Source organism: Prosopis cineraria, unplaced genomic scaffold, assembly GCF_029017545.1.
Source record: "Prosopis cineraria cultivar Desert tree isolate PC_DT_omini unplaced genomic scaffold, ASM2901754v1 PC3, whole genome shotgun sequence".
In the NCBI taxonomy this organism is placed as follows: Eukaryota; Viridiplantae; Streptophyta; class Magnoliopsida; order Fabales; family Fabaceae; genus Prosopis; species Prosopis cineraria.
The window spans coordinates 39,048,604-39,071,817 of NW_026555334.1; the positions used below are offsets into that span (position 1 = coordinate 39,048,604).

The following is a 23,214-nucleotide window of genomic DNA, read 5'->3' on the forward strand; positions in this document are numbered from 1 at the left end:
AACATTTAAGAATCGTCTTGCAAGTTTTGAGGGAACATAAGCTTTATGCCAAATTAAGCAAGTGTGAATTTTGGCTCCAAGAAGTAAAGTTTTTGGGCCATGTTGTGTCCAGAGATGGAGTTGCGGTGGATCCTAGCAAGATTGATGCAGTGATGAAGTGGGAACAGCCAAAATCTGTTACAGAGATACGAAGCTTTTTAGGTTTAGCAGGTTATTATCGTCGCTTTATTAAGGGATTTTCGCAAATTGCGATGCCCTTAACTAAGCTAACTAAGAAGGATGCCCCATTTATTTGGACTGACAAATGTGAAGCTGCTTTCCAAGAATTGAAAAAGAGGTTAACCACTACTCCAGTATTGACTATTCCTGACCCTGTGGTGCCGTACACTCTGTACACTGATGCTTCTTTAAAGGGTTTAGGATGTGTTTTGATGCAAAATGACCGAGTGGTTGCCTATTCCTCCAGACAGTTGAGACCACACGAGGAAAATTACCCTACTCATGATTTGGAGTTAGCTGCAGTTGTGTTTGCTCTGAAGATATGGAGACACTACTTGTATGGATCTAAGTTTCAAATCTTCAGTGACCATAAGAGCCTGAAGTATTTATTTGATCAAAAAGAGCTTAATATGAGGCAGCGACGATGGATGGAATTTCTAAAGGATTATGACTTTGAATTACATTACCATCCGGGTAAGGCTAACGTGGTAGCTGATGCCTTAAGTAGAAAGACTATTCATGCTGCACATTTGATGGTTCATGAATATCATTTATGGAACAGTTTTCATGATGTTCCAGTAGATGTGATTGAACATCAAATGGCCGCACTCCAGGTAGCAGACTTTGAGAGCAAATTCTGGGAAGATCTCAGAGTCTCACAGCAGAGTGATGACTACTTAAGGAATATAAGGAAGGAGATAGTGGTAGGTAAGGCCCCAAATTTTACCATCTCTGAGGACACAGTGATGAAGTATAAAGGTAGAGTTTGTGTACCTAATGATCCAAGATTGAGGAATATCCTTTTAGAAGAAGCTCATAGGAGCAAATATACAATTCATCCCGGTATAACTAAAATGTACCATGATTTGAAGCGAGGTTGGTGGTGGCCAGGAATGAAGAAAGATGTAACTGAATTTGTTTCTAGATGTTTAACGTGTCAGAAGATAAAGATAGAACATCAGAAGCCAGCTGGAACACTGCAACCGTTAGATATTCCAAAGTGGAAATGGGATGATATTTCTATGGATTTCATCACTGGACTGCCAAGAACACCCTCGAGTAAGGATGCTATTTGGGTGATAGTAGACCGACTCACCAAATCAGCTCACTTTTTGGCGATCAAGTTTACCTCTACATTAGAGAAATTTGCTGAGATATACATTAAGGAGATAGTTAGACTTCATGGTATACCCTCTAGAATTGTGTCAGATCGTGACCCAAGGTTCACTTCAAACTTTTGGGGTGCGCTACAGAAGGCTATGGGTACCAGACTGAGTTTTAGCACCGCATACCACCCCCAAACAGATGGACAAACAGAGAGGACGATCCAGACTTTGGAGGACATGTTGAGAGCTTGTGCCATTGAACTACCAGGTAGTTGGGATAATCATTTGCCATTAGCTGAATTTGCTTATAATAACAGCTATCATTCTAGTATTGGGATGGCGCCTTATGAGGCCTTGTATGGAAGGAAGTGTAGATCGCCTTTATGTTGGACAGAATTAAGTGAGAGGAGTATCATTGGTCCAGAAATTGTAGAGCAAACCACCCAGAAGATTGCAATGATTAAGCAAAAATTGCTAACCGCTCAGAGCCGACAGAAGAGCTATGCTGATAAGAGGAGACGGCCGTTAGAGTTTGAAGTAGGAGATCATGTATTTTTGAAGGTTTCTCCAGTGACAGGCATTGGTAGATCCATTAAGGCAAAGAAATTGACACCTAGATTTATGGGCCCGTATGAGATCTTGGAGCGAATTGGATCTACTGCATATAGAGTTGCATTACCTCCACAGATTGCAGGTATCCATAATGTGTTCCACGTATCACAGTTGAAGAAGTACAACCCGGATCCCTCCCATGTTATTGAACCTGAAGAAGTAGAATTGAGGGAGAATTTGACCTTTAGATCCGAACCGGAGCGAATTGAGGACTTTAAGGACAAACAACTACGCAATAAGACCATCCGACTCGTGAAGGTGATTTGGAAGGGTGGAGCCCTAGGTGATGCTACTTGGGAACCGAGGAGAGTATGAGGCGAGATTATCCACATTTATTTGCTTAGGTACATAGTTTCTATGCTTATCTATTAAATTTTGAGGACAAAATTTCTAAAAGGAGGGGAGAATTGTAACATCCTGATTTTTTATATAATAAAGAAATTGTGGAATTTAGGTTTTGAGAAAAAAAATGATAATAATAGGAATTTATATTATTTGAGGTTATTTAGAAATAATATTATGGTTAGGTATTTAATTATGAATTTAAAAATTTAAATTTAAAACCACATAAGCAATATTTAGTTAAGATATAATACATAAATAATTTTTTTTATGTATGTGTTGAAAAAAAAAAGAGAGAAGGTAGAAGGAACAAAAAAAAGGGGGTGGAAGGTTGTTGTTTCTAAGTCCCACATTGGTTAGATGAGGGAAGAGAAGAGGTGCCTTCATGTATAAAAAGGAGGGGGTGTGTGCATTAGGAAGCATGAGAGGCTAAGATGCAATTTAGAGAAAATTGCAACTTTTGGCCCAAAGGTTTGAATAATTAAATTCAAACCTATAGTTTTTTTTAATATAATTTTGGGACTCACAATCCCATTTTTATATTATTTTTCTCTCTTTCCTGTTTAGATTAGCATTTAAAAATTTATTTAATTACAAAATTAATTTTATAGTTATTTTCTAAATAATATTAGCTTTCTAGTGATATGATTATTTTGTAGGATAGAGTAAATATTTTGATTAGGATTTTTCTATAGGATAGTTAATCTGATGATATGATGGATTAAAAATATAGGTTAAAATTCTTAGGGATATAATAAATATTATAGAATATTTTCTTGAGGTTGAAACTCATGTTTAAGAATTTTTGAGTTAAAATCTAGATCTATATGGTTGAATTTATGTGGAATCTGAGACGTAGGGATAAACCTATGATTATTAAATATTTATTTAAGTATGAATAGGTATTTTTTGAGGTTATAGAAAGGTGATTTGAGGCTTCAGGATAATTCTAAAATTTTTAATTTATTTTTGGATGAATTTTTAGAATGTAGAAGGATGAAATTGTGATACTAGAAGTGAATTGAGGATAAAAAAAATAGTTCATTAGGGTACGAGAATTTTAGAAAGAATTTGGGAAGTTAAATGAGGCATAAATCTTAAATTAGTGTTAATATGGACTATAGATTTAAGACTTTCTAACTCTTTAAATTAGAGTTATTTATTTTAATGTAAAATTAATATATAGTATTGTGAAATAATTATGTAGATTATATTGACAAAGATAGTGGTGAAAAAGGAGTTGTGAAGGGGAACTTGTTATTCAAGACACAAGGTAACCATTATTAATGTGTTGTGATGAGTGTGTTTGTGAATGGTTATGTGTTGTTTTGTTGTTTGAAAAAATTATGAATTATTGAAAATAAATACTGTATATACTTGTTTGAAATTATTGCCAAGTGGGTTAAAAATTTATTTTTGTTTATCATGATGAGATATTCTTGTTCGGATATATTCCTGTTTGGATATTTGAATGATGCATGACTTGTCAGGGTATTTTAATGTATGGTGTTAATGGAAATTTCTGTTCGGTTAATTATTACCACGTGGTAAGCCCTCATTGGACCCAATGAGTGGCGTGTCGCTTGGTCCAACTCACCTTTGGCCGGGTGATTTGGCGTCCGAGCATGGTGAAAGGAGGAAATAAGGTGCAGTCATGCAATTAAATACTTGTTCGGTTTGTTTGAAAATATTGTTCGGTTAAATGTTTTGTGTGCCCACTTAGCAATCGCATGATTAGTTACATCCGCATGCATCATTACATATTAATTTTTGGTTACTGGGACTTTTAAGTCTCATTCCCCATGGTTAATATTTTTACAGGAGCGAATCCGGCCGAGAAAGCACCAGAGGTGTAATTATGGTGTATGAGACACCATCTTTTACGTTGCCTCTTATTTTGGATTATACAATGTATCTTGTGCCAACTTAGGACATATCTTCTTTGTGAAGCAGGTAAACTCTAATTCTTTTTATTAAATGCATTTATATGTCCAAGAGGATTATGTCTGTCCCTTTTGATTCATGACCTAATTTAAATAACATGCTATGAGGATCATGTCTGTCCCTCATGGTTCATGAAAAATATTTTCTTCACATCTTTTATCCATCATTAAAATATTACAAATGAGCTTTTGAGATTAAATTTTTTTATTTAATTCAAAGTGTGCAAAATACTAAAAGTGAGAGATGTAAAGTTATAAAATTTATATACACTACTTACAATTTTATCAAAGTATGCACCCTCCTCGCCAGTGAGTAGCTCCATCATTGCTAACCTTGCAAACATATGAAATTTAAAGCACTTGCAACAAAGAAATAGAAGCACATGGACTAATGCTAAAACATATTAAAAGCGTAAAGACCAAATCTTGTAATGTAGAAGAGACCTTAGTGTAATTTAGAGTCGGGAATAAGGGTCAGGCTTGACGGGCCGTCCGTTTAAGCCCGTTTTAATAAGGGTTAGGGCGTAAAAATTTAGCATTTTTTAGGGTAATTGGGCTTCGAAGCCCGACCCTTTTAAGCCATAGAAAAACGGGCTCAGGCTCGGGCGGCCCGTGAAGCCCGTTTTACTATTCACAAAGTATTGTTTTCACTTCTTTCTAGATAATGTGCAAACATTGATTTGTATTTTGTACCAGCAATTGGTTGAATTGTTTTGTGCCATTTTATAATAATTTTTATATTTTATCTTGTGATATATGTATAGATATATATTTGATAATAAAATAATTTAATTAATAATTATTGTAAGTGATGATGAAGAAGCTGCAAAAATAATTAATATTGAGCCTCCGCCTCCATCTTTTACAAGTGGACCTACATCTAAGGGTTTTAATATTTTATTTATGGATGATAATGAGGGAGATCTTGAACTTGATTAGGATTGATGATGATGTTTGCCTTCATCTTATTTAGACTTTTCAATTTTTTGTTCATTTTTTAGATTATGTGAGACTTTGATTTAATATATGTTAAATTTTAAAATATTTTAAATAAATCTTAATGTTAAATTTTATTTTATTTTTATCCGGGCTTACGGGCCCGGCCCTGAGCCCTATGAATAAGGGTCGGGCTTCAATTTTAAGATAAATTTGGGATAACCGGACTTTAAGGCCTAGGCCCATCAGGGCCGGGCCTATAAGGGCCGAGCCCATATAGGCTAGGCCCGCCCGTTTACCAACTCTAGTGTAATTAAAATAAATTCTACCATTTATTTACTTTTAAATAATCAATGCGTACATAAAATTAAATAAAACTTCAAATAAATTTCAAACTCCGTGAAACTTATATCAAGTTAAAATGAATTCCCATGATTTATTTTTTAATTGGAAAGGTATATGAATTATATGTGTGTGTATATTTAAAAAAACACTTTGGTTCAATTTTAAATCTCTTGAATGTTTTTCATTAATCTAAATATATAAATATTTGTCTAACCGAACACTTATACTTATGAATAAAAATAAATGTGAAAATGTTTTTTCAGGTGTGGGAAAAAAGATGATAAGTTTTGACTAAGTTCAACATCCGAGAATATACCATACATTTAACTAATGGAATACCTTTTGTTTTCCAAAAAATATAATGCACATTGTGTATAATTTAATATTATCCTTTCTGTTATATTTTTTTATAAATAACATATTAAATAAATAATATTTTTAAATGTTTATATTTTTTTGAAAAACATTTATAAAATATATTTAATTAGTTTTATTAGTAGGTTTAATTTTATTTAAAAATACCTTATAAATTAAAATGAGAGAATATAATGCAATCAATTTTTTATCGGACATACTTCCTCTAGTCCCACTTATAAATCATATTTCATAAAATTTATTTAATCTTATTTATAAGTCACAATACAATTTTTCAAATAATATTTGAAAATATTTTTAAAATTAACTTTTATAAAAGAAAAAATTAACACGGCATCATTTTTTTTATTTGTTATGTAAAGATAAATTTAGAATTTTATACATTTTTATTTTTTATATTTTTTTCACATTGATATTGGTGAAATTAGTAAAAATAATAACACCGGAGTGATGTCTAGCTACCAGCAATAGACAGCTTATTTCCTCTCTAGTCTGTGAGGTCTAGGAACCGGCAGTTGTTCTTTGTGCCAACTGCCATGAAAGGAAACTATTGAGTTCCAAACAAGGCTAATCTTCAATAAGCTGATTAAGTTCTAAACAACGAGACTAATCTTCAATGGGCTAACTACAAAGTATATAATCACATCCACTAATCAAGTTAACTAACTACAGGCAATGGGTTTCACAACACATGCATGTCATTTGTTAATCATCCTTTCACCACTCGAGAGTTTTGGAGAGAAACTAGAATGTCATTATCAAGCCTAGATCATTAATATGTCGAAACAATGAAAATGTTATTTCTGAGAAAAAATTTTATCCTTCAAATCTTGCCAAACTTGAGGGCCACTTGGATGGCGATTTACATACTGCTGTACGAACACTTCCTCTGAGGTTGAAACTACAGTACTTAAAGAAAGATTGGGATCAGCACATCCCTGTTCCACAAGCCACTTATACAATGAGACCCTAAGCTGGGCTCTGTCAGTTCTGTAGTTAAGAAAAGATGGGAAGTTGACTAAAGATGATATGGGATATCCAAGTTCATTTACAAGATAGTCAATTTTCCGGTTGATCGCGGTAGCTCTGAGATTAAGAATCTGAGGGGAAATTTTAACCATTTCCTGCACGTCTTGAGGATCCAAGCCAGCTCGAACAATACAGTCGAACCTCTCTTGGAGTTCCGCTCCCTTACCTCTAAACACCTTAAATGCTTCTTCCATCTCTTTAGAGTCCTTATCATATCCCAAGCTCAACAAGAACTCTGTCTTCCGCAACCGGGATATTGTCGCTTCGTTGTGGCCTGGCAAAGGCTTAACTCTTATTCCCAATTCCCAATTCTTCAATTCTAGCGGATTATCCTGTATAAGCATCCTAAGTCGCTTCTTCCCAGCTTTCAAGTTACAAAGTAAACTATTTGTTCTTCTCAAAGTGAATGAACCCAACATTAAGGAGTGAGAATGGAAAATCTTCCCAATCTCTGCAGCCTCCATATCAAGTTCACTTAAGATTAGAAGACAATGCCTCAAATTTGAAAGGAATTTGCTCACTTTTATTGGTGGAAAATTTACAAATATGAAGGATATTACATCCACTGACAATCCAAATTTTAGGAGGAAGACTATAAGGGAGAGTGTCCTGCTACCTCCCGATCCGTCAAAGAAAAAGTCAGGGTGCTGGTTGATCATGTCAGATAACTGTTGCTCAGTCAAAACCCTTCCAAAAAAGCACATGACCCTAAGCATCTGGCTCCAATTACACGAAGTCCCATCCAATAAATGTCCCTCAATCCAATTAATATCATTCACATAATGCCTAAACTTCCCTATAACCTTGACAAAATCAGGGTTACAATCTCCAATCAGAAGGTATGGACTAGAAGCAATAACTTTTAATAAAGTAGAATGGCAAAGACCCAATCTTTCGTAAGCTTGGAGCTTTGATGGTAAAACCCCGTAATCATAGCGAAACGCTTGAGTTGCTTCCACATATATCCTCCCCATCTTATTACGGGGGATCCCATAGTTACAAAGAGTGTGATAGTTCCCCAGTAACAGTTGGTCATCACTCAGAAAAATCATATTTTTCGGTAAAAGAGATGCATATTCAGAAGGTTTTAAACCCATGCTTTCGAAGAAGGGCTCAAATTCATTGATGGGATGGTAACACAAATACCTGTAAACTGATAGCCTGATGTTCTCCTCTATGGTTACTTTCTTCATAAGCTCCTCAAGAAAGTAAGGTGAGTTTCTACTCATATTATCCGCATCCAAGTACTGGATGCTTCTAGTATTATGCAGATATTCAAGTAATGCAGCTTCGGCTTCTTTCAGGGCCTGCTTAATGGTGAGACCGACAGCAGTCAGAGCCGCTTCAAGATCTTCACAATAGGCAGGTGGAACCGCTCTGTCAGCTCTGTATAATCTAGGGTTTTGAGCAATAGACCCCACTAGGTTTTCTGACGACCTGAGAAAAAAATGAGAAGCAAAACGTCCGAGAGTGAATGTCAATCTAAGCTTTCGCAAGTGGATCATCACCACTCCAGAGAGATTTAAGGCGGGTGAGAAGAGGAGCAAAAACACGCTTTGTCAAGTAAAGCTGCCAGAGTCAAGATAGCAAAACAGGATGGGGAATATCAGGTACGTCGTCGTCCTCGTTTGGGTGAGAGTCGAGATAGAGGAGCTTCGTAGTAATCTAAATGAGATAATCGAAAGAATTTCAAGGAGCACGAAATGGAGTCTCCGACCTCCGGCCTCCACATGGCTCGTCGATTAGGGCACAAAGTTCAAATAAAATGGTTGCAAAATTGCCCGCCGTTTTTGAGTCTTCTTGAAGGCTTGAACCACCGAGGCCCGGCCCATACCTAATCGCCTGAACAAGCCAAACGGTCAATTGCCCAAAAAACGACTACGCAATGTAGCCACATCATTAATTGGCGTCATGGTTAATTGGAACAAAATATTGGGCTTCTATTTGCATGAAAGAACATGTGCGTTTCTGAATTGTCCTGCATGCACACAAATTTTGGTAGTTCTAACTTAAGATGACCGTGGTCTTTCCCATTCTGTTTGGATGAAAAGAAAAAAATTAAAAAATTAAGAAAAAAATTAAAAAAATATTATCTCTCTTTATGTTTGGATGATAAGAAAGAAAAAAAAAAAAAGAGAATGAGCAAATATTAGAATGGCTATAATATCCTTATGTGAAACTATATAATGCTTTATATAATTATCTTTATAAAAATAAATTGAATGAAAAAATATATTAAAATTAGCTTCATCAAAATAAATTCAAATCAAATTATTTATTAAAGAATATATTTCCATGATATTGTATTTTAAAGCCAAAAAAATTAGTAAAAACATAATATTTTCTATTTAAAAAATAAAAAGTGGGTAATTTATTAAAATTAAATATAATAACAGAAAATATATATATATATATATATATATATAAAAACTTTGCCTTTCTCCATCACTAGTCTGCTAGATTATTAAAATCAGAAACATTCCTGGGAGCCTATCTGATCTCTCTAATTACCAGATCCTACTACAAATATGTATTAATATTAACACGGAATTTATCACACGTGTGTTTAGAACTTGGAGGACCGGCAGAAAAATGCAAACCTGCATCTAGTGGAGCGCAGCTTGACCGGTGATATACATTGAAACCAAGTTTAGTGCCCATCAAAAAATCTCAGAGCTCATCATTTTTAAATTATTCAGATATATAATTTTTCAATGAGTATTTTTTAAGTAAAAAGTTATTTTTTAAAAAATTGACAGCTAAAAAATTATCTTTATTTTAAATTCTGTATTCATTAAAATATTTTTTTAAAACAAATAAATCTAAATCATCCAAATTATATCCAGACAATTCAATAGTTCAGGGATGATGAATTCTCAATACTCATCTATATGATGAGCATTGAAATTGATTTTGATATGCATACAACAAATCAAGGAGCATGGGGTAGAGAGGAAGGCAGACATGAAACAATAATTTTCCTTCCAAAATTTCCTCGTGCATGTAGAGAAAATTTGGGTTGGGGGGGGGGGAGGAGAGTGGGTCTCATATTTTATTGTCTCCCTTACCCTTCCTTCTTTTCATTTTTTTCCTTATCTAAAAAGATAAAAAATTATTTTCTCCCCTATTTTCCTCCTATATCTTATTTTCTTTCACGTTTTCTCTCCATTTGAACAAAGTATTAGACCATGATCTCAAAATAAGTCGTGTTGTCTATGTCTTATTAATAGCAAAATTGATGATTTGATATAGTCAAAAAGAGGCAAATATTAATTACTCCCTCCATTTTAAATTATAAGATATTTTTAAATAAAATTTTACGCACCAATAAACTTTGTTAAGTATACTAAACAACCTTAGTTTTTAAAATAAAAATAAAAATATAAAAAATATCCTTCATTTAATATATTGAAAAGAGAGATGGGCAGAAATTAAATGGAGAAAAAAAGGTAATATTAAAATATAAGCATATTTAATAAATTTTTAATATTCTTAAAATGTTTTATACTTTAGAATAGAGATAATAATATTTACATGTGTGCTTATACACACACATGCATACAAACATACATATAAATGTGTGCATACATTTATGTTAGAGTAATTTTTTGTATCTATATAAGTTTATCTTATTGTTGGAAATTTTGATTGAACTTTAGTTTCACATAGAAAGACTGTAATATTTAAAAAAAAATCATACCAATTATAAAATATAGTCAATATAAAGAGTAGAGAAGAATAAGACAATACAAAAAATAGATAGAAAACAATTGAGGAGAATTTTTATTTATTAGTGTACATATATTTTGAACATGATCTCTATTTATAAACCTTTGACTATTCAAGTCCTATCCTAATATTACAAAATATAAAAAAGCATATAATGATGCATTATATAACCTTTAAAGATCATAAGCTATTAATAATAAGAAACTCATTTCATGCTACTCATTAGGACATTAAGAATAAAGAAATTCTAAGAGCTATAAGTTATAGACATATATAACATAATATTTATAATACTCTCCCTTAGATGTTTATAACAAGCATTGTTCCTTATTAAAGCCTCATTAGAAAAATTTAATGGGATAAAAACCTAGTAAAAGAGTAAGACAAAACCTTTTCAAAAAACCTTTCCATTAAAACCTTGTTTCATTAAAAACCTTTCCAAAAAAACCTAGTAAGACAAAACTTTAGAAAGGAAAAAGAGTACAACATAATATTTATTCCCCATAGTTTCTCCTGGTAACAATATCACCTCACTTTCCTAGGTGATGTCATCACTTTATATTTTTGAGTGTATGCATTCTAATACCATACACTAACTTTTTAAATGTTAGAGTTGGCAATGTCTTAGTAAACAAATATGTAAGATTGTCGCATGAGTGGATTTGCTATACATCTATATCATTGCTCTTCAAAAGGTCATGAGTGAAAGAATTTTGGAGAAATATGTTTTATTCTATCTCCTTTCAATTGAGCTATGCATGCTATATTATTTTTATATAATATTGTTGGAATTTTTTTCCTAACAATAAATCACATATTGTTTGGATATGATGAATCACTGACCTTAGCCAAGCACATTCCCTACTTATCTCATGAATTGCAATTATTTATGTATGATTTGATGAGGTAGCAGCTAAAGTTTGTTTTATTGGATGCCAAGATATTATTATACCCTTATAAATAAACAAATATCTAATTTGTAATCTACCTTTGTGTGGATCCAATCGAAATCTTACATCTACATAACTAATAAGTTGTAATCTAAATTCATTAGAATAAATTAATCCCATATCAATTATTCCTCGAAGATATAGAAATAAGTGTTTAACTCTATTCTAATGCCTTTCTATTAAGGAAGAACTAAATCTTACTGTTAGGTCTTATTGAATTAGCAAGATACATCAATACATTTATAGCACTCAACATGGTACTTCAGAAACAAGAAGTTCTTCATCTTTTTCTTGAGGACGAAAAGAATCTTTTTTATCATCAAGAGATCTTATAACCAGGGGTGGAGAGATGGGAGACTGGAGGGGCCACGGCCCCCTAATTTTTTAATTTTTTTTCTTAGTAAAATGTAAGGATTATATATTTTTAGTTTTTTTAAATTGACACATTATAAAAGTTACGAAACACTATATGAAATTCTTATTTTAATTATATATGTAGTCTTTTATATATGTATAAAGCAACTATTTTAATAGCTTGAAGATGTAGATATCATAGGATTTACTCATTTTTAATAAGATAATACTATATATGTTCTTAAAAATGTCATATTATTTTGCTTTCATTTTATATTCAATGAAAGAAATTGTGAGAATTATTATTAACAAATTTTGTTAAGCATTACAACAAAAATTGCAAGGTATATTAAATGCTATGTGCTTGATATCTATTAAAAAATCACTTATCCAAAAGTTAAGAGATTTGATGAAGATATTTTTCTAAAAAGAAATTACTTTTTTTAAAACAATCAAGCTATTAAATTTTATGATATGAATGGTTTTTACTCTCATATAATTTGATTTCATTGACAAAAAGATTTTATGACAATTGAGTATTATTAATGTGTTGATATATTTATTTACTATAATTATCATTTGAAAAGAATTAAATAGTAATTCAATAAACAAGTAATATAGCTTATTATATTGAATAGAACTTTAAATTTTAATAATGTATTTAAATCATTTAATTCTCATATAAGGATGATAAAATTTTCATTAATTTAATGACAATTCACGTTGAGAAGAAAATTGCTAAAAAATTTATTGCAGACATAATAACTAATGATTTTTATATCATTAAAAATTGATGAGCAAAACTTAATATGTGCGTGTGTATTGTTATACATGTGTAAAATTAAATGTAAATATATGTGTTGAAATATTTGTATTATATCGATGATATATACACACACACATATTTAACTTTTCTTTAATTATCATATATACTTGTCATCTCGGCCTCCCTTAATAAAAATTTTTGGCTTCACCCCTGCTTACAACTAGAGCCGATAATTTAGACCAAGCCCGACGGGCTAGCTCGAATTGGCCCGAAAAAATTTAGAGCCAGGCTTAGAAAAAAGGATGTTTTTTTTATGTTTGAGCCTATTTGGACCGGCCTGAATAGGCCTAAAAAAAATTCAAGCCAAGCCCGATCGGGTTGGAGCTTGGCCTGAATGCCCGAATAAAACAATTATATTTTTACAAAATATATAAAATATAATAAATATTAATTAATTTTTTAAATTTTAGATTATTTTATACTAAAATACCATATATTTGAGTCCTAGACATCATTTAAGTATTAAAAAAATATATTTTATATTTTTTTAAAATAAAATAATTAATTTTAAAGTAAAAAAATAATTAAAAATAATTTTAAAAATTAAATTCAGGTATTCAGGTCGCTCGAAGCCTGAAAAAATTCGAGCCGGGCTTGGCTATTCGGGCTTTTCAAAGAGTCGGGCCTGTTTGGGTTCAGGCCTGTTCGGCTCGAATAGGCCCAGCCCGCCCGAATTCCTAGCTCTACTTACAACCATTAGAGTAGTTAATGAATGCACTCTATCCGTGTAAGATTGATTCAATATTTTTTTAATGTAAGTTGATTGATAAAAAAAATTTATTTGCTAAGTGTTTGATTTATAAACCAAGGCAAAATTTTGTTCTTTCAAGATCTTTCATCTAAAATTTTTTTTAAGCAATCAACTACTTTTTAGAGCTCTTTTAGAGTTCTAACTATATTTAAGTCGTCTATATAGACATAATTATAACAAATTCTGACTCATTTCTCTTTATAAAGACACATGGAGGGAATGGATTGTTTTTATAACTTTCATTCAACAAATATTCACTGAGATGGTTATGCCACATTCTTTCATATTGTTTCAGTTTGTGCAAAGATTTATGCAAATGAATTATATATTTTTCTCGAGAATCTTTACATGCTTCTAGTAATTTGAATATAATCCTTTAAGGATTTTCATATAAATTTTTATTTCTAAAGGGTCATATAAATAGGATGTAACAACATCCATTAAGTGCCGTCAAGTTTTTCATGTACTATCAGACCAATTAAATATCTTAAAGTGATCGCAACTATCAGAGGAGAATATGTCTTTTCATAATCAATGCCATGTTTTTGTAAAAATTATTATGCTACTAATCGTGCTTTATATCTAGCAACTTCATTTTTCTCATTTTGTTTTTGTACAAATACCCATCTATATCCAACTGGCAATACATCATTAGGTATCTAGACTATAGGTCCAAAAACTTCATGTTTTGAAAGTGAACTTAACTCTATTTGGATTGTATCTTTCCATTTGACCAATCAATTCTACATCTACAGCCTTCAATTGATTTCAGTTCTAGATCCTCATTTTGATTCATTATTTTCACAACATTATATGAAAATATGTCATTAATGACCATATTTTTTTCGATTCCATCTTTTTCTTATAGTGACATAACTTATCAAGATCTCTTCATTATCTTTAGATATCTGGACCTCTTCTAAGGTCTTTTGATTAGTTATGTATTTGTACTCTTTTAGAGTACCAACCTCCTCAACTATACCATCTTTATTTTGTACTCCTTTCATCTTTTTGGAATTTTATCTTTGTAACTAATTGGTCTACCTTGCTTTAAACATAGCTTAAATTCATTTGCACTTTCTAATTGTCCTACTGGAACTTAATTCTAATAGGAACATTTTTAGCTGAAATATGAAACTTGGTAATTCTTTTAAGGTCAATAAATGTATATGGAAATTCATTTGCAATATTTTGTAAATGATTTTTTTAACTTTAAGTTCACATTGTTTTATATAAGGGTTTAGATGAGATAGATATAATACATTCCATGTAATTTCTTTGTCAAGCTACTTATTTTCTCTCTCCAATGTTGGAAAAATGGTTTCATCAAAATGGCAATTATCAAAACATGCCGTGAATAAATCTCCAATCAATGGTTTTATATGCGTGATTATAGAGGGAGATTCAAAACCAACATATATTCTCAACATTCTTTAAGGTCCCATCTTTGTGCATTGTGGTGGAGTAATAGGAACAAACACTGCACATCCAAAAATTCTAAGGTGAAAAATATTTGGCTTCTGACTAAAAGCCAATTGTAATAAAAAAATTTATAATAATTTATTAGCCTAATAAACACAAGTGTTGTTGCATGTAAAATCACATGTCCCTATGTTGAAATAGGAAATTTTGTCCTCAGGAGCATTATGTCAGTCTAGTCATCAATTGAAGGCATATGAATAATTTTGCTAGACCATTTTAAGTGTGAACATGTGCATAGATTTTTTAATTATTATTCTAGTTGATATGCAATAATTATCAAAAATTTATCATGAAAATTCACTAACATTATTAAGATGAATCATCTTAATTGCATAATCTAAAAATTATGCTTTTAATTGAATTATTTGAGCAAATAATCTAATAAATGCTAAATTACGTGTTGATAACAAACACAAATGTGACCATCTTATAGATATATGTATTAAAATTATAAAATATCTGCATGGTCCACATAGTGGATGGATAGGTCCACATATATCCTCTTGAATATGTTCAAGAAAAGCAGGGAAATCAATTCTCACTTTTGTAATTGAAGGTCTTTTAATTATTTTTTCTTCAGAACAATCAACATATCAAAAATCCTTAAATTGAAGAATTTTTCAGTTCTTCAATGGATGTTCATGTAAATTTTAATAAATCTTCGCATCATCGTTAACCCAGGTTGGCCTAACCGGTCATGCCAAATGATAAAATGTATCTTAATTGATAAACTTCTTGTTGACTATTGCATTTATTTCAATTGAGTATAGTACAAACTAGAAGATAACATTGATAATTTCTTGATGACACTTTTCTTTCTAGATCTAAAATTTGTAATTTGTAGATATTCAACATCTTTCTCATTTGTAGTTTCAATAAGATACTTATTTTAACGAATATCTTTAAAACTTAATAAATTTATTTGAGAATTAGATGAATGTAATGCCTAATCTATAATAATTTTTATTCCTTCGGGTAATATTATAATTACTCTTTCGAAGTTATCAATTAATTTAGTATTACCTGTTATGGTATTAATGCTTTCGTCTCTTATTGTTAAATAGGTAAGTATTTTTTTAATTATGGTATGTGCTGTAGCACTATTCATGAGATATATATCTTCATTCTTAAGTCCAATGAAAGAAAGGGGAATATCCATATTCTTCAACAAAAGAAAAATTATATTAAAATATATACTTGATAAAATGAAACTTGTTCGAAGCAATAACACTTTTATTATAAGAAAATAAGAAAGCTGGATGGAAACATAATCCAAAAATATAATCTAAATTATTCTAATTATTTTTTAACCAAATTTGTTTAATCTTAATTTTCAAAGAAATTAGCCACCTTCAAGTGTGTCATAGCATTAAGGCCATTAATATCATCCAACTCATTAATATTATCATTTTTGTATGCAAAATTTGCCTCAACATAATCTTATTTTGAGAAGTAAAATTTGCTTCCACATTATTTGAATTCTTTTTTTATGGAGGCTTGATAAAGCTTTGTTAGATGCTCGGGTATGACAGGTACATTATTAATACCCCTTCATACACACCAATAACATTAATTTTCAACAATTTTTAAATGATCACTCTTATCTCTTTTTTGCTTTTCATTATTTTTTTTCTTTCAATGGACATTAGAATTATAATTAGTACCACCACCATCATGATAACGGTAATTAATACGTCCCCTGCCACAACCATGTTCGCATCTGCAACCACAGTAATTACTATGTATAGTCATATTTGCTTTAGGGAATGGAGTTGATCTAATGGAATGGATTTCATAATTTTTCATCAACAGCTCATTATTTTGTTTATCCACAAGAAGACATGAAATTAATTTAGAATACTTTTTAAGATTCTTTTCATGATATTGCTGCTACACAGAGAGAGAGAGAGAGAGAGAGAGAGAGAGAGAGAGAGAGAGAGAGAAATGATAAATAACCATAAATAGATTATAGAATATAATTCATAATAAAGCACAGTATAAAGAAGCACAAACATGAACAACCAAACTTACTATACAAATAAGACATAATAAAGATATAAAAAAAATGCAATAAAGCAAATAAGTTGATCAATGAATCAAACAATTCATATGATATTAACAAATGAAACAAAATCTATTAACAACATAAATTGATTAACACACACACACTCTCTCTCACATAAACAAACACAAAATGTATAATATGTATATATATGTAGTATTAATTTAATGAAGGACTAAAAAAATAAAGATTATTAAATACATAAACATAAAGAAAGAAAAATAAGTGTATCAATCTTCATGAAAATATATGGAACAACAAATAATAAAAATAAAGTAATGGATGGTAAATGAACAAAATGAAAAAAATATAAAATCACTTTGTAATTAAGAAAAGAAAATGATAAGAAAATAAAAGAATAAAATATAATGTAGTAAATATATAAACAACATAATTATGAATGTTAATAGAACAATAATAAAAAAAAATATATTATATATATATATATATATAATATAAGAAAATATTAACTTAGCTAAAAGCTCATACCTTATTTTTAGAGCTAATTCGTGCTAATAACGTGTTATAAAATATAGTTAATATGAAGAATAAAAAAGAACAAGACAATAAAAGAAATAAAGAAAAAATAATTGAGAAAAAAATTTTATTTACTAGTATATATATGCTTTGAACATGACTTTTATTTATAGGCCTTCAACCATTCAAATCCGATTTTAATGTTAAAAAGATATAAAGAAGCATATAATGGTGTATTATGTAACTTTTAAATATTATAAGCTATTAATAATAATAAACTCCTTCCATGACATTCATTAGGACACTAAGAATAAATGAATCTAGGAGTTATAAGTTATGGATATTCATACCATAATATTTATAATAATACCTTGATATTGTCAGCTGAAAAAATTTAATTTATTAATGCATTTTGGAAGAGACTGATTTTAAAGTTTGTAATCTTTTGTTATGTTGATTTTAAGCAACCAGGGTAACATAAAAACCCCTTGGAATATCATTCAATGACCCTCTTTAGCTCTGGATCCTTCCACCCAACTTTATAAAGTACAAGACCAATCTACTCTGACAAAACCATCTTTGAAACTCAATAGTGAATACCCTCTCCTCCTTTGCACATAGTTGATTGCTCCAAACAAATATATGCCCAAGCTATGCTCCATCATTTGGTGGGGACACTCACTTGTGGTTTGCTTCCTTGCTTTTGGTGATGATCTGACATTATTTTGAGCCGCTTCCTCTGCTGTTTTATTAGCAGTTGCAGATTTCGTTGTATCTGAGCATTAAAAAAATAAATAAATAAATAAAGTAACCCTGATGTAATTACGTTAAACAAGATTCGCAACCAAGTTATGCTGTATTGCGTTTAGTACCTCCAGTTGTTCGTGAAGACTCCTTTGGACCTCAAGCTGAAGTTGTAGTGATTCCTCAATCTGCTTATAGCTGGCACCAAGAAACATTTTACGTGTTAATTATGGTTGAAGAAATAAGACATGACAGAGGATTTACTGAGATTAAATTGAAAAATGTGGATAACATTTTAAGTTGAAGCTCGGAGACTCCTTCTGGTCCGTTTCCTTCTCCAGATTTTTCTGAAATACCAAAAGCCAAGCCGGTTACTGTTTAGCCCAAGAGAGTGAATACTGTCCAAAAATGCAAACTAAAATATCTAACCGATCTTGGACATTCACATTTAGCCTCCAATATACATAGGCCATATTTTAATTTCCAGAGTGTTTCATGTCTACACTCACCATCCAAACGAATGAAAAAGCTTACTTTCATTCAATTTTCTATTAGAGGAGGTCTAATGATGGGATTTGGGTTTGTATGAGGACACTTTTTCTCCATAAACCATCTTTGGAAGAAACTCTTTATTAAAACAGATCAAAATACAAAAGAAGATTGTATGTTTGACCGATATTTCATGCAGGATTATATGTATTTGGTTGAACGAGGTACTGCTGTAATATAAGCAAGTTGGACAGAAATATAGTTTACCCCGCAAATCTTTCCGCACGCATATTGTAGATCGATATTTCTGCAAGGCAAATAGAGACGGACAAGTAGTAGGTACGATTAACGAAGTTTCATAACAACATATGATTTGCTTAATATTAAGAATTTTAATCACCTGCAAATGACTTTTGATGTGAGAAATGGTCAGCATATCTGAATCCATCATCTTTAGTATGGACTTAGGCTTTGCCTCTACAATAATTAGGATCGAACGACACGATCACAAATCAAGACCTAAGCAACGTGTTGTTACACTAAACTATATTATGTCGTGTGTCAAGTAAACTTACTTTCAGGACCACCAAGGCAGTCAACAATCATGACGAAAGGCTCATGAAGATCCTTGGTCCATCTTATTCTTCTTTTACGAGTTAGAGAGCTCCTAGAAGTAGAAATAGAGTTGATCGAAGAGGGAAAACAAGCAACCCCACAAGCTCGTGAGCACCGCTGATCTGACTGAATATAGAAGGCCAGCGAATCATCACACATATTACAGATATACACTGTTAGATAAATGAATTCAAATCTAGTCCTAATTTTCCTTTTTATGCTAAACGATAGATTAACAAAGGTAAACTTCGACCTTATAACGAAATCAGAAAGTTTTAGTAATAAGTAAGAACCTGATCACTTCTCTGAAAGGAAATTTCGAAGGGCTTCACATCTGTAGCAGCAGCAGCATCATGAACCGGCAGTTCATTTTCTTGCGAATGCTCACGGAAAGACAATTTATCGCCAAGAAATTCCTTATATTTGTCTGAATCAGAAGGGAACCCAGTGTACATTTCAGAGAAAGAAAAGCTTTCTTCGCTGCTGGACAAGAAAGATTCAACAATGGAGTGCAAGGAGTTAGCGAAACTAAAACGAGAGGCTGATGGATCTTGTTTATCGGTGGCGGTGGGGTCAAACCCAGAAGATTTATGCCATGGAAGTGGCAAATCTATTTTCTCTAGGAGCTCATCGGAACAAAAACTAGTAGGAATATCAATCTGAGGTTCGTGTTGGTGATGAAAGCTCGTCCAGGCTGTGCTTCCACACAAGGCATCAGCTGATGTTGGAAGAGGAGACATAATGTTGAAGGACGATCTAATGGTTTCAAGACTCTGCTGTTCTGGTCCTCCTACGACATTGGATAGACTGTGAGTTCCTGCGTGGGATTCCCCTCGAGTGTCGAAGATCTGGGGATAACGATGCATCCTCCTCTCTCTCTAGATATGTTGCCTGTCTTCCTCTATATGCGAAAGTTTGCTACTTACTGCTAAAATTCAAATGCCGGCGTGTGTTTAAATGTGCTGTTATTTTCTTAATTTTCTCTGGTAAGCAGGATATAACTGCTGGAGATTAACATTCCAAAATATATGATTAAAATTTTATTAAATAAACTTATTTTAATATTATTATTTTTCTCTTCATATAATAATTAAGTAAAAATTTAAAGTTATTAATTATAGGGTATTTTTGAAAGTTAATATTTTTATTTTAAATATATAAAATTATTAAGTGTATTTAATAAAATATATTGATATGTAAGATTTTATTTAATAATATTTTATAATTCAATATGAAGAGAGTATAATAAAAAAAAATTAGTGGAGGTGAAGTAAAAGTGGCAATGTATGTTGACATGATTTCATCCACATACAATGTGAAATCCCTTTAAACCAGAGTTGTATGTCGACATGATTGAGTCCACATACAGTGTGAAATTTCTTTAGACCAAAAAGGGACTTGAATGTTCGAACTTCGGTGCATGTAGACAATAGTCCGAGAAGAAACATTTGTGTTTGACAAATTATATATATATATATATATATATATAATATCCCAACCAACCCTTTCCTGAAGAGAAACCAGTAAAATCAGTGATAGATGCGTCCTCGTTGGCTGGCTTTACAAATTCGAAAACGAAAGGCCGAAGAACAAGACGCAAGAATATTAATTTAAACAGCGGGATATGTAATTGAATTCCTGAATACAATGGCTGGATTCGTCTCTTCAAGACAGTAGATGCATTCTGGAAGATTTTATGGATTGGTGGAAGGTGAATGAATATCATCACTGCTATTTGAACTTGAGCAGATCGTATATTTAATTATTTATCAATTTCTGATGGAGCTCAGGCGTTAAATAAATCATCTTCATATATAGATTGGGGAATCTGAATTTAACAACAGTATCATCATATTGGAATTGGATACATCCATATGATTGAGAAAGAAGAAATGGTGTGCAATGAGGACAGAATATGTCAACATTATGAAGTAAGGAGCTTTGGACAATGTTGACCACAAGACACGGCTCAGAATAAGACCGTACATCATGGCGAGACGACACCAAAAGCCTTTTTCTTTTTTAATTATATTTGTCTGATAAGGTCATTTGATTGAAAGTGATTTTAGAAATATTTTCTGATTCATACGGAATTAGACTTCAAATTTCTTTAAATGGTCAAAACTCTTTTCACTGACATCAACTCCTTGTCAGCACACCAAAAGCCTCATATCCAACTCACCATAAACACATTGCGGGATATGTCTTCAAATTTAGGTCTGGACCCAAAAAACAAAACCAAAAAAAAAAAAAAACAAAATGACCCTGCGATGAAATTTGAGAGCATGCATGTCAGTCATCCGCTATCTATCCAGTTTTTTGAGGGGGAAAAAACAAAACAATGTTCGTTGTCGAGTTGTTTGGAGAAATAGATTTATTTATCTCATGAGAAGTTTCAAACCTCTCCAGGTTAGGCGTTGGCTTATTATTTTTTTTTTGTCCCCATTTTGGATGAGTATTTTTAGCTAAGTAAAAAAACTTTTATAATTTATGAACTGGAAACGTTAACGAAGACATTTTTATATTATGTCGGTGATATATATATATATATATATTATATAACTTCTCTTTAATTATTATATATACTTTTTCATCTCAGTCCTCTTTAGTAAAAATTTCTAGCTCCACCCCTACTTTATAGTAATTTATATATCTAAAATTGATTTTGATTCATTCTTCCAAACATTTTAATTTTATCAAAATAAATTTTAGAAAATAACATTTAAACATGATCACATTATAATATAATTAATTATAATCAAAATTAATCATAATAATTAATTTTTTTCAAATTAATTATACCTAATTGAAATCTAAACAAGCGCCTAGCAAGTCAGATGGGGTTGGGACATGGTCCTGCAAAGTTTAGGTGCCATATGTTGCTGATTAATATGAAATAATACACATTATAAAAAAAATATTAACTAATACATATACAAAAAAAATCAACTAATATAAAATATAACATTTTCCATGTACAATACTATTAATAAAAAGCACTAGTTAAGGAGAGAGTGAAATGTAAAACCTAAAAATGAATTGAATATGCTAGTTTAAGCTAATCGGTGTAAGTGATAGAAGCTGCCGTCGTTTAAGTAGTTGTGGAGAGATGTACTTGTAGCAACTTAATTAAGAGGGAAGGACTCAATATTTCATCATATTGATCCCAACTATTTACAAGGTTGTGAACTCATATTAATAGCCCAGTCAATGAATCATAAATATAAAAGATCTATAACAAAAATCACGATCCTAGTTGATTGACCCAACATCTTAATTATCTTCCGCAATTGGTTAGTGCCAAAGAGACCTAAGGTTCCTAACTTGCCCAATATTATCTCACGATCCTTTCTACTTGAAGGCTGAAGCCTTAATTAGTATATCTACTTGGTTTTTTTTTTTCGGTGAACTAGTATAACTACTGTTCATGGGAGGGTGCATGTTGTAATATTATTAAACCTCGCTGCTTTTCCTCCTTTATAAAATGGCAATCTGATCTATTTCAACATGTTTTGTTATTTCATGAAACATTGGGTCTATAGTGATATAGACTGCTGCTTTGCTATGTTTCATTTTTTTAATTTTTTGGGTTTTCTAATTGGTATATCTACTTGTCATTTTTTAGTTAGTATATCTACTTTTTTATTTTTGGCGAACTAGTATAACTACGTATTCATGGGAGGATACATGTTTCAATATTATTAAACGTCGCTGCTTTTCGTCCTTCATTAAGTGGCAACCTAATCTATTTCAACATGTCTTGTTATTTCATGGAACACCGGGTTTGTGGTGATATAGACTGCAGTTCTGCTATGTTTCATTTTTAAA

General features: G+C 31.4%; 2 protein-coding genes across 2 annotated transcripts; both read right to left on the reverse strand.

The window, feature by feature from the left end:
- Positions 1-6,675: 6,675 nt before the first annotated feature.
- On the reverse strand, positions 6,676-8,412 carry LOC129305597 (transcription termination factor MTEF18, mitochondrial-like). Its single transcript, XM_054945586.1, has one exon. The coding sequence runs from the start codon at positions 8,410-8,412 to the stop codon at positions 6,676-6,678; it is 1,737 nt and encodes a 578-aa protein (XP_054801561.1).
- A 9,622-nt stretch (positions 8,413-18,034) lies between these two features.
- Positions 18,035-20,294, reverse strand: LOC129304451 (protein PHR1-LIKE 1-like). Its single transcript, XM_054944110.1, has 7 exons — positions 19,680-20,294; positions 19,347-19,512; positions 19,172-19,248; positions 19,039-19,078; positions 18,575-18,629; positions 18,411-18,480; positions 18,035-18,313 (listed from the first exon to the last, which is right to left on the reverse strand). The coding sequence occupies exons 1-7, from the start codon at positions 20,250-20,252 to the stop codon at positions 18,200-18,202; spliced, it is 1,095 nt and encodes a 364-aa protein (XP_054800085.1). The 5' UTR covers positions 20,253-20,294; the 3' UTR covers positions 18,035-18,199.
- Positions 20,295-23,214: the final 2,920 nt, after the last annotated feature.